Genomic DNA, 12,328 nt, shown 5'->3' with positions numbered 1-12,328 from the left:
AATATTGGCCTTATTATGGGAAACACTGACCTACCAGGAAAGTATATTTTAGGAAAAGAAAAGAAGTTTAGACTGGGGTAGACTCATCCAGTTGGCCCATTAGTTCCTCCTTCAGAGCTGGGTGCCCCTCAGAACAGTGTGAACAACAGCACTGTACACTGGAGTTAATCCAATGATGCAATCCTGGCTATCAGTTTTCTTGTGCAACATCCTTTCTCAATGTTGAGCAATGGACTCTGTGCAATTGCACAATGTATGAGAAAATATAAATAGCTCATAGCAGGCAGGGCTTTAACTAAAAGCTTTCCAGTGACAGAAAGTATAAGAACATGAGTTTATCCAAGAATACTAAATTGTAGCTATGATTAGATCATATTTTCTAAAATTTGTGGCAATTTTTGCCCTGTTTGTCCTGAGTGTTAGTGCGACTGACACTTTCATTGCTGCAGTGTATGAACATGCTGTTATATTACCAAATAAAACAGAAACACCGGTTTCCAAAGAAGAAGCTTTGCTCCTGATGAACAAGAATATGGATGTTTTGGAGAAAGCAGTTAAACTGGCAGCCAGGCAGGTATTGACTGCCTTTTTTTTTATACTGCCTGGGATACTGTAAAGGAAATTTGAAACTTGATAAAGTGTAAGTGCTCAGAATTGATGAGAAACTTCTTTGTTCCCACCTCTTTGGGCAGGGTGCAAATATTATTGTGACCCCAGAAGATGGAATTTATGGCTGGATCTTCACAAGGGAAACCGTTTACCCCTATCTGGAAGATATCCCACACCCAGAAGTCAATTGGATTCCGTGTAAAGACCCTCAGAGGTAACATCATTCATTATCTTTTGATTTTTGAAGAAAGTGTGATACTGTGCGACGCCAACAGCAAATTCAGTAAGCTTGGCTAGTATTCTTGTTGAGAAATAATCAATCTATGGCACTGGCTTAGGTGCAGAATGCTTCATAATGTGTGCCATCTGGCACATGACAGCTGTTTGGCAAATGACTTGAGATGATGGTGATTAGTTGGTTATTTACTGTAATTTTCTTTAATGAGTAGTGTGTGTGTGTGTGTGTGTGTGTGTGTGTGTGTAGTTTTTAAAATAGATGTGCTTAATTAGGTTTCAACACAGGGAGGAAGTTGTGATATCTAGGACTTATGTTCCCAAATTTAAGTAAGTTGTTTCAGCCATGAACACATGCCTCCTTGTTAAGAATGGTAAAACGATGAATGGGCTATGTTTTCAAAGAGCTTTGATATTGTTATCATTTACAGTGTCATCAGTGTGGTGAGTGTGGAAATCGCATAGTATTCAAAAAAGGAAGTGCTGTTTCCGAGACCACAGCCTACCACGTCCTACCTGAGTGATGTGTGGTAGATAGCCCAAGTGCTTGATAGCCCAAGACATCTCTGTTTTTTTGTCTGTAGGAGAGGGATGATGAAATTTCCTCTTCTACTTCCCTTACAGAGTAGACTAGACAAGCGAGTCAAGTGAAGAAATACACAGCCATCTGTACACATTGAATAATACACGGCTTGCATTATTCAATGTTAGCCGTCACTGTTACTCTTTTCAACAGAAGGAACTGAATCTAAACTTCTTTGTTTTCTTGTCCTTTGAGAAATTCTAGTAATTATTTATAGCTTTAGATTAGACATAATTTTTTAAAAAGTGCATAAAGCATAAGAAAGATTTGTGAAATAGATTATTTTAGGTGCATTTACTTTTTAAAGTAGTCCATATATAAGTCCTTGAAGTGGCAAAATCAATGCATTAAAAAGTCATTTAATTTGCTAATTTTAGATTTACATGCATCTGTTCAGAATCAGATCTATTGCACAAAAAGAAGAACTTAAATAATACAGACTATTTGACATCGATTGGGACTCTCCAAGGCTGCAACATTTATGCTCTACTATATGAGGCAAGTCTTGCCCTGGAATTTTCACCTTTGAAAAATACTCTCTGAATGTCACACAGTCAGTCCTTACAGGAGTCATGCATCCATGACTCAGTTTTTATGTGATTTGAGGGATTTTCCCAGAGCAGGAAGGACTCACTATTCGCATTCATTCCAGAGGCTCATTCTAAAACACACCCTATTTGCCTGAGCTGATAAAACTGATTTTCTCAGGGCAAAGATGTCTGGAAGCCTAATTAGTATCTAACAAATTATTTTTATGTTAGGAAGGTAGGTGACTGATGAAACTTTAACGTTATTGATTCTTGTAGACACTTATTCAAAAGCCAAGTTTTCAGCTCTGAGTTGTAAAAAAGGAGAAATCCAGTATTTAATAGAATGGTAATGTTGGTAAAGAAAAGAAGCTATTGGTTTTTCCCTGGTAACATTTGTCCCAAAAACAGATAATAGCAGGACCATGTGGTCATTTTTCCATGTTTGAATACCATCAGTTAGATTACTGACACATCCCATGATTCCTTGGGCTTCCCTCATGTGGAGCTAATAGGAAATATTCAACTACCCTAATTATTTAGCCAAAAAAAGGAAAACCAAACAGATATATAATAACTTTATTAAAGGTCTTAATAAATATGAATTTTGACAATATGCCTTGTTTTTCCAGAAAATAAAAGAGTCTAAAATAATAGTCATAAAGTTGTTCTTTCTAGTCAAAGATGAACTCAACATTAATTGCAGAAGAGCTGAGAGACCATGGAGAGTGCCTGAACAGCCCCTAAAGCAACAAAGTCATCACCTTATGGGGCTGTGTTCTTATAGTTACAAAATCCCTAATGGCCACTACCTATTTATTGAACACCTGTTTGGTCCCAGGAGCCATGCCTCATGTGCTGAGCACATGATCTCATTTGATTTATGCAGCAACTATAACTTTTTCCATCTTAAATATGACAATAAAAGGAGGCTTAAGGGCTCTGGCCAATGTTAGTTGGAGCATGGTCTGGTAAACCAAAGGTTTTGGGTTCCATTCCCAATCAGAGCACATGCCTAAGTTTTGGGTTCTGTTTCCAGTCAGGGCATGTATGGGAATCATGATAGATATTTCTCTCACACTGATGTTTCTCTCCCCATCTCTCTTCTTCTGCCCTTTCTCTAAAATCAGTAAGTAAGTGTGTCCTCAAATGAGGATTTTTAAAAAAGGAGGCTCAGGGTGTCCCAATTGGTAATGAGCATGGCTGGAATGCAACACACCCATTTCCACTGGGTGGAAATCCATGCTAACTGCATGTCCTCTGAGGGCCTGACTGTACCATATCACACTTGAAATGTCCAGTGACTAGTAAATTCAATTCTTTTTCTTTGACAGAGTGTTCTCGTTGCTAAAAATTTTTATCTTATTTTCTGCTGAAATTTCTCGACAACTTCCTTTGGTCTTTGCAATGCCTCTGTAGTACGTTAATGTGTGTGACTCATCTTCAGATGAATTATGCACATGCAGAGCCTTCCAAGTACCGTACTTGAAGTCAGCTATCACTCCATCTATTTCATCATTTCGGTCCCTTCTTGTTTCTAGGATAAATATCCTAGATATTTAATGCAAATGAGAATGGAGTTGGCATTGCTTTGAAAAGCAATTTTATAGCCTATTTATCCAGGGGTTTTTCACAAGGACCCTCTAAGGTAGAAAGGAAGCTACTATGTTGCATGAAAAATCTGAGCCAGAATAGTGAAGTGCCTTCTCTTATCTTTCATTTTCTTTCTTCTGCTGCTGCTTTTTAAAAAAAATATTTCTAGTACAAAATGCTGCATTTGTTAGCTATAGAGGATGATTTATATCAGGCTACTATCAATATTTACTGCCTCCTAGTAAGACTATGGCTCAGATTATAGAAAAGGTCCTCCCCATTAGAAGAGTTTATGTTTCAGGCCCTTATTTGCCTTTTTGGAGCACTTCATAAGAGACAGTTTTCTTCTCCCTCGTCTTCCTCCACCATCTTTTCTGTGCTTCTGCCTCTCACTGCAATCTGGAGTCTGGCACAATAAAATAGGTTAGCTTTCAAAAAGATGACGATTATATAGCATGTGAGTTTTTCTATCCTTTCTACTGATTCTTAACCTAGAGGTGTTGTGTTATAGCTAACAGGCAAATAAAGTATCACTTTGCAAGCTCAGAAACTACTAAACTATATTAAGTTTAAAGCAATATCTATTGAATTAGGTTTGGCTATGCCCCAGTGCAAGAAAGACTCAGCTGCCTGGCCAAGGACAACTCTATCTACCTCGTGGCGAATATTGGGGACAAGAAGCCTTGTAATGCCAGTGACCCCCAGTGTCCCCCTGATGGTCGTTACCAGTACAACACTAATGTAGCATTTGATTCTGAGGGCAGGCTGGTGGCACGCTACCATAAGGTAAGAATTATCTGTGCCTTAGCTAAACTTGATTTACTTCTCTTGTTTGTTTTTGCTATGCATGCATATTTGTCTGTTAAATGTTGTTGAGAGAACTGTTATGAACACATTTCTTAATTATTACATTTTAGTTGAAAAAGGATTTAATTTACTTTGGTTTCATAAAGGGTTCTGAATCCAAATTAGGAACAAAATAGAATATGGCAGAATATTGAAACAATAATAATAGTTTCACAAAGTTTTTAATATTCCCTGAGAAAGAAGAAATGCTCTGTTTCAATAATAACTTAATTCTAGAGTTAGTTTTTTGGTCCAATTTGTTAACATTTTGTACCAAGCTTTAGTCATTCAGTCCATTATAACTTTTTAAAAATTATAATACAATAACAGAAAAACCACAATTGAAACTGGTTTACTCGCCCCTCAGTGGATTTCCTTGCTTATGTACTTAAAAAAACAGAAATCGTAGGAAGGATAGATCTAGTTTCAGATGTAGTCTGTCCCTTAGGGGCTCAAAAGATGCCATCCATTTCTCCAACTCTCTTAGTCCTTTGTTACACGTTTGTTTGTTTGTTTATGGCTAACCATCTTTTTACAAGCTACATGGCTGTTCAACAAGAAAATTCCATCCTTATAGCAACAAAGTCCACAGGAAGAGTGCATTTCTTTCACTAAGAAACCCTGCAAAAGCCTCATTATACTGGGCTCCAATTAGGACACATGCCTTTCCTGAGCTGATCCCTGTGGGATGAAGGATGGGCTACCATGAGGGAGGCTGCAGGAGCAGAGGGTCCTCCCTGGGGGGAGAGGGGTGCTGTCAAGAGAGCACACATATGCACAATCAGGCCCAATGAAAACCTGAGCTAAACACATGCTGCACTCTTGAGTCCAGGTGAAATGGAGTTTTGGAGCAATAATGAGGCTAAAAAAATATTAATGGCTTACTAACTATCAAGGTCTAGCCATTACATTGACTATAGATTAAAATGAGTAGGAGGAAGGAAATAATAAAGACCAGAGCAGAAATAAACAAAATAGAAGACCCAAATACATAAAATCAGAAGTGAAAGAGGAGAAATAACAACTGACACCAGAGAAATACAAAAGATTGTATGAAAATATTATGAACAACTACATGCCAACAAACTGGACAACCTGGATGAAAAGGATAAATTCCTAGAAACACACAATCTTCCAAAACCAAATCAGGAAGAATCAGAGAATCTGAATAGACAGATTACACCAAGTGAGGTTGAAGCAGTAATCAAAAAACTTCCAACAAACAAAAACCCTGGATTGGATGGCTTCACAGGTGAGTTTTACCAAACACTCTGAGAAGAGGTAACACCTCTTGTTCTCAAACTATTTAAAAAACTTCAGGAGGAGGGAAGACTCCCAGGCTCATTTTAAGAAGCCAGAATTATCCTAATTCCAAAACCAGATACAGGCACTACAAAAAAAAAAAAAAGAAAGAAAATTATAGCCCAATATCCCTGATGAACATAAATGCCAAAATCCTCAACAAAATATTAGCAAACTGAATACAGCAATGCATCAAAAAGATCATACACCATGATGAAGTAGGATTTATTCTGGGAATGCAAGGATGGTACAACATTCACAAATCAACACATGTGATTTACCACATAAACAAAATGGAAGATAAAAACCACATGATTATATCAATAGAGGCAGAAAAACTATTCATAAAATCCAGCACCCATTTATGATAAAAACTCTCAGCAAAGTGGGAATAGAGGGAACGTATCTCAACATAATAAAGGCCATATGTGACAAACCCACAGCCAGCATCATACTCAATAGCCAAAACTACAAGTGTTCCCCTTAAGATCAGGAACAAGACAGGGATGTCCACTTTCACCTCTCTTATTCAACATAATATTGAAAGTCCTAGCCACAGCAGTCAGACAAGAAGATGAAATAAAGGCATCTAAATTGGAAAGGAAGAAGTAAAACTGTCTTTATTTGCAGATGACATGATACTGTGCATAGAAAACCCAAAAAATTCCACCAAGAAACTACTAGAACTTATAAATGAATTCAGCAAAGTAGCATGATATAAATTAATTTTAAATCTACTTCACTTGCATAAACCTAGAAGTATCATAGGGAGGCATGGCAAAATGAATTTTATTAATCTGGCAGACTTTGCATGGGCAGAACTTTTGGTATTTAAGGAGTACAGTGGAAAACAGTCTGAAATTTGTCAGATTCAAAATTCAACCTATGAGTTTAAGACAGAAGTATTCACCTTCTAAATATCATTTATAGATATAGATATAATCCATGGTTATGGAAAAATGGGTTTTTGATTAATGTCACAGTGAGAAAACTCATAAACACTATATTGGGTATGTATACTGGGTGTGATGTACACATATTTATGCATAACAGTTTTAAATATGTACATCAGTGTGCATAGGAGAAAGACTTTATGGGTATTGATCACATCTATTTGGCAGTATTCTTACTAATTTTCTCCTTCTTTGCTTATTGTTAACAGTATAATCTTTATGCACCTGAAACTCAGTTTGATTTCCCCAAGGATTTAGAACTTGTGACTCTTGACACTCCTTTTGGGAAGTTTGGCATTTTCACTTGCTTCGACATTTTTTCTCATGATCCGGCTGTAGTGCTGGTGGAAAAGTTGCAAGTTGACAGTGTTCTCTTTCCCACGGCATGGGGCAACTTGCTGCCCCTCCTCTCAGCTGTTCCCTTCCATTCGTCATGGGCCAGAGCCATGAGAGTCAACCTGCTTGCAGCAAATGTCCACAACACCACCATGCATATGACAGGTAACTCACGTGACGCGCAATCACCGAGTGGCTGTGACAGTCTTAGGAATCCTTCATTGGTTGTCAAGCCACACTTTTCCTTAATGATTGTTTTTTTTAACTTTAATGTCACAAAATTAATAATTGCTAGGGTTTCTATACCAACATTCCTCAAATGGAACATTAGCTCTTGAGTAAAGAAGGATGCAAACATTGTCATCTCAATGTCACATGAGAGAAAATTGGAGTTAAAGAGACGTCAAGTCACAGAAAAAAAACCAAAGCCAAATCTAAAGAACTTGGCAGCAGTTGTTCATTAGAGATATTGAAATAAGTTTTATTGAGGTGACCAAATCACTTTAGACTTGATCAGGTTTTTGGAATTTATCTTTTATGCAGGGTGGGACAAAAGTAGGTTTACAGTTTTCATAGAAAATAATAAAATAATTAATACACAGGAATGCAAGAATAAACTCTGTGTTTCACAGACTCACAATTGTAGACCTACTTTTGCTCCACCCTGAAGTAGCTGTGCTCCAGGTAACTCAGGCTTTCCTCTTGACTGCTTAGTTATTCATTGCTCCAGAGGAAGAATCCCAAACAAATGAATTAGGTCAGTGCAGAGCTACAGTTATTCTTCATGTTTAACAAATTGTCTAGTTTGTTTTTCAATTAGCTAGAAAAAGGATAGCTTAAGAAGGAAAGAAGAATGGAAGGAAGGAAGGAAGGAAGGAAGGAAGGAAGGAAGGAAGGCAGGCATCCAAATCAAATGATCATTTCAGAGCAAGCAGAGTGACAGAGTCATATTGGAATTATGTCAACGTAACAGCTATCTCCTTACCTATTTTGAAAATCTTTTTGCTTTTGTAACTTTATATTTAATTTCCTATGAGAATAACTCTATTAGTTTGTCAACATTTTTGTTTCTTTATGTTGCCCCTAGGGAGTGGAATCTACACACCTGAAGGAGTCAACGTGTACCACTATGACATGGAAACAGAGAGTGGCCAGCTGATGCTCTCAGAATTGAAGTCCCGGCCTCGAGATGAACCCACCTACCCTGCACCTGTTGACTGGGGTGCTTATGCCAAAAGCATCAGGCCATTCTCGTCTGAGCAGCCGGATTTCCCAGGGATGTTTTATTTTGATGAGTTCACTTTCACGGAGCTTAAGAGAAGTGCAGGAAATTACACAGTTTGCCAGAAAGACCTGTGCTGTCACTTAACTTACAAGATGTCCGAGAAGCGAGCAGATGAGTCGTATGCACTGGGGGCCTTTGACGGACTGCACACAGTAGACGGCCGATATTACCTACAGGTAGGAGTGCTTAAATACGTTAGAATCGCTTCTTTATTACTTAGTCTTCTAGGCCTTCACTTCGTTTCTTTAAAAATTGTGTCGGATACAGTTCATTGTAATAATGTCACATGTAGCATTGAATCGTACCCCCCAACATTTTATTTGTTCAGTCTTAGCAAGAATAGAATGAGTTCTCTTGGTTGCAAAGTAAAAACATAAAGCAGGTTGAATAGTTCTCAGCAGGCCAGTTTCAAGTTTTCAGAGGTGCTACCTCCATGCATTCTCTCTTTCTGCCAGGTTGCTGCAGAGCACCGTTTCTCAGACTGCCTTCCCCTGCAGCCCGCAGGAAGCAGGCCACTTCACATTGTGGCCCAGTGTAGTCAACATGTGTGACTGAGTTAAAAAAGACATTTAATTGAAACAAACATTTATGAAATAATTCAAATTAGAAGAGCTGTAATTATGTGCAATGCACTCTGATTTTTAAAATGCTAGTCTATTCCATTTTGCTTCATTGGAAAAAAAGAGCTAATTCTGACTCAGTAAATCAGGTTGATTTTAGGTTGTGACCTGCAATTCGAATAATTCTACTTAAGAGGCAACCTGACATGTATTTCTCTATTCATTGTTTTTTGCTGAGAAGATGTTTCCAAGATTTTTTTACCACTGTTCTTTTCTTCGCCTACATAGGTATGCACATTAGTGAAGTGTCGAACCACTGACCTGAGAACTTGTGGGGAGGCCATTGGGTCTGCTTTTACCAAGTTTGAAGACTTCTCCCTCAGCGGCACATTTGGAACAAGTTACGTTTTCCCACAGCTCACTTTAAGTGGAAGTCAGCTTGGTCCTGAAAGATATTATGAGGTAGGAGGGTTTCAGGATGATGCATTCCTTTGAACAGATAGGATAGAATGACATAATGAAAATCTTGAAAATAGTCAGTATTGCAATTTTGTGGCTCACTTATACAAGCAACACTTGAAAGACACATGGAGCCCTGGCTGGTGTAGCTCGGTGGATTGAGCGCCAGCCTGTGAACCAAAGGGTTGCCAGTTCGATTCCCAGTCAGGGCACATGCCTGGGTTATGGGCCAGGTCCCTGGTTGGGGGCTGGGGGTGTTTGAGAGGCAACCACACACAGATGTGTCTCTCCCTCTCTTTCTTCCTCCCTCCCCTGTCTAAGAATACATAAATAAAATCTAAAAAAAGGGCATATGGAAGCTGTGATATGAAATACAAGTGTAGTTCTAGGTTGTCTTTAAGCTGTGATGCAGAGTTTGCATCCATTTTCCTACAGAAATATGATTTTGAGATCCAAGGCAGCCATAAAGTTATAAAGAAATTAAAATAAAAATATCGATTGTGGATGGTGGCTGGTAACTAATGTTCGCTTTATTTGCATGAGGTAGAAAGTCCAAGTTAAACACATTAAATAAGACATCCACAGCTTATTTCATGGGTGTGTTATTTTGAGAAGTTGTAATAATGATAGTAATAATGAATACTTTCAATAAGTTTTCATGAATTAAAAGAATTCTTTTTTATATATTATCTTATTTAAGCCCCGTGCATTTATGTGCTGCATTTTCACATAAGGTTTTCTGAAACATGAGTCTTCTAACACCAAATCTTGTGTGCTTTTGATTAGCTCATGGTGCTTTTACAGTGATGTTGTCAGAAAATGCATGTGGGCTGGAAACCAAGCTCTGCACAGGGGTTAATCCTTCGCTTTCTTTGATCAGATTTCAAGAGATGGACGTCTGAAGAGCAGAAGTGGAACCCCCTTGCCTATCTTAGCTATGGCCCTGTATGGAAGAGTGTTTGAGAAGGACGCTCCGAGAATGGGGCAGGGACCAGCGAAACTGGAATGATCCCCTTTCAGGATTAGCGTGACGAAAGGAAGGAGAAGAGAAAAAAGAGAGAGAGCCCTTAGTCTGTTCATAAGAGATGTCATAAATGTTCTGAAACAATAAATGAAGATTTAAAAAACAATAGATGTGTTTTTTCACATGTTACATATTTGAACTAGCACACACTCATGAATAGGAGCTGCATTCGTCTTCCATGTAGATGCATTTAAGTATGTACAAGTATGTATATGTGTACAATGGAACATATATTTAAATGGGATGGGGGCCTAGAAAAATCTTGTGGTAATTGCTGTAATGCTTGCATAAGTGTCTTTTTTTGTTTGTTTGTGTATAGCAGCTTTTTTATAACTGCCAAAAATTGGAAGCAATCACAACATCCTTCAGTAGGTGAATGGATAAATAAATAAACTGGGGTACATTCAGACAATGGAATATAATTTAGTGATAAAAAGAAATGAGCTATGAAACCATGAAAAGACATGGAGGAAATGTAAAAATGCATACTACTAAGTAAAAGAAGCCAAACCAAAAAGGCTACCACATGGTTCCAACTACATAACTTCTGGAAAAGGCAAAACTGTGGAGACGGTAAACATCGGTGGTTGCCATGGTTGGTTGGGTGAGGGTGCAAGGTAGGACATATAAGCAGAGCATAGAGGATTTGGGGGTAGTGAAAATACTCTGTAGGATACCATAATGATGGGTACATGTCATTATACATTGGTCCAAACCCATAGAATGTACACCAAAGGTGAACCCTAAAGTATGTTCATTAGTCACAATGAATGGACCACTGATGGAGGATGCTGACAATCAGGGAGGCTTGCACGTGTTAGAGCAGGGGGTATGTGGGAAATCTCTGTACCTTCTCCTCAGCTTTTCTCTCCCAAGTGTTCTTTCTATCATTGGCAAATACAAAGGGTGAACATTGAATATAGAGAGGGTTTATGATCCCATTCATTTAAGAGACAGAAAATGAAAAAATAAGGGCATCTTTTAAGCAATTATGAACAACTTTTTAACTAATTAAAATTGTTCCATTATCTCTTTATTCCATGATTATGGTCTATTTGTATGGAAATTTGATACCTAGAATGAAAGTTAAAAAAAAAAAGATATGAACTATCTCCTTTAGACCACACGTGGTCCCCTTCTGAAATTATTCTGTTTTAAAACCTCCCCAGTCCTGATTAAGTTCCTTCTGTACTCAGGGATCTGGTGCAGGCTGTGCTAGACGGGGATCTTCCTTAGAAAGGGCCACCCTATCATTCCCCCCAGTTACCTTTGGTCCCCAGGCCCTGGCTCTGTGTTCTTTTTCAGGTTGGTCACTGATTAACTCTGGAAAGAGACACACATGAGAGCAGGGAGGCTCTCTGGGACAGGTGGAGTGATTGAGGATCACTCTAAGTTTGGGGACACCCTTTTGCCCATACAGGATATGACAACTGCTTTCTTAGATTTTTCTGAGGTGTTTATTTCCACCTAATTTAATTCAGCCCAGGTCCAGGAAGCCGGAGACATTCTGGTAAACCGGAAATGTCCCTGGTCTCTATTTCCACCATTCTTAGATCTTTCTCCAGGGACTGTGACACAAGAATCCGAGGATTGTCCGTGCCCCTGATTTCCTCCTGATGGCCTAGTGTTGATTCTTTCTAGGCTTCTTTTCTCTCTCTCCTAGTCAGTTGTCTGGAGGCTGCATTAATACTGGTGGCCCACCTTCTTCACCACCCCTCACCCCTCGCATCTTTTGTAAGCCAACCTTTGCCCACACCTGCCCTCCTCCCTGCCCCGTCTGCCCCCTCCACCACTGAGGTGAGGGCAGGGCTGCAGGGCTGAATATTCCATCCCTCTCATCACCTGGCTGGACCCACTGGCACACAAGCTCCATTATTAGTTGCTTTCCAAAGTTATCTCATTAACATAACAAAAGACACCCTTACTGCTCTTCTTACTTAAGAAAATTCAAGGGTTTTAGGAGCTTTGTGGGAGACAAAGGTCAAATACATATTTCTTACTGTAAATAAAAATGTCA

General features: G+C 38.7%; 1 protein-coding gene across 1 annotated transcript; it reads left to right on the top strand.

Moving 5' to 3' along the window:
• The first annotated feature begins 276 nt into the window (after nucleotides 1-276).
• Nucleotides 277-10,330, top strand: LOC114494515 (vascular non-inflammatory molecule 3-like). Its single transcript, XM_028509690.2, has 7 exons — nucleotides 277-574; nucleotides 693-823; nucleotides 4,140-4,332; nucleotides 6,857-7,148; nucleotides 8,071-8,444; nucleotides 9,117-9,290; nucleotides 10,168-10,330. Exons 1-7 carry the CDS (start codon nucleotides 362-364, stop codon nucleotides 10,294-10,296), a joined length of 1,506 nt encoding a protein of 501 aa, XP_028365491.1. The 5' UTR covers nucleotides 277-361; the 3' UTR covers nucleotides 10,297-10,330.
• The last annotated feature ends 1,998 nt before the right edge of the window (nucleotides 10,331-12,328 follow it).

The sequence above is a fragment of the Phyllostomus discolor genome, chromosome 4, assembly GCF_004126475.2.
Source record: "Phyllostomus discolor isolate MPI-MPIP mPhyDis1 chromosome 4, mPhyDis1.pri.v3, whole genome shotgun sequence".
Classification (NCBI taxonomy): Eukaryota; Metazoa; Chordata; class Mammalia; order Chiroptera; family Phyllostomidae; genus Phyllostomus; species Phyllostomus discolor.
This window is presented reverse-complemented; position numbering and strand designations above follow the sequence as displayed.

Coding starts and splice junctions, on each gene's coding strand:
- LOC114494515 (XM_028509690.2), top strand. CDS start 362: ATGATTAGATCATATTTTCTAAAATTTGTGGCAATTTTTGCCCTGTTT. Junction 7,149..8,070: donor CACCACCATGCATATGACAG/GTAACTCACGTG, acceptor TGTTGCCCCTAG/GGAGTGGAATCTACACACCT. Junction 9,291..10,167: donor GTCCTGAAAGATATTATGAG/GTAGGAGGGTTT, acceptor TTCTTTGATCAG/ATTTCAAGAGATGGACGTCT.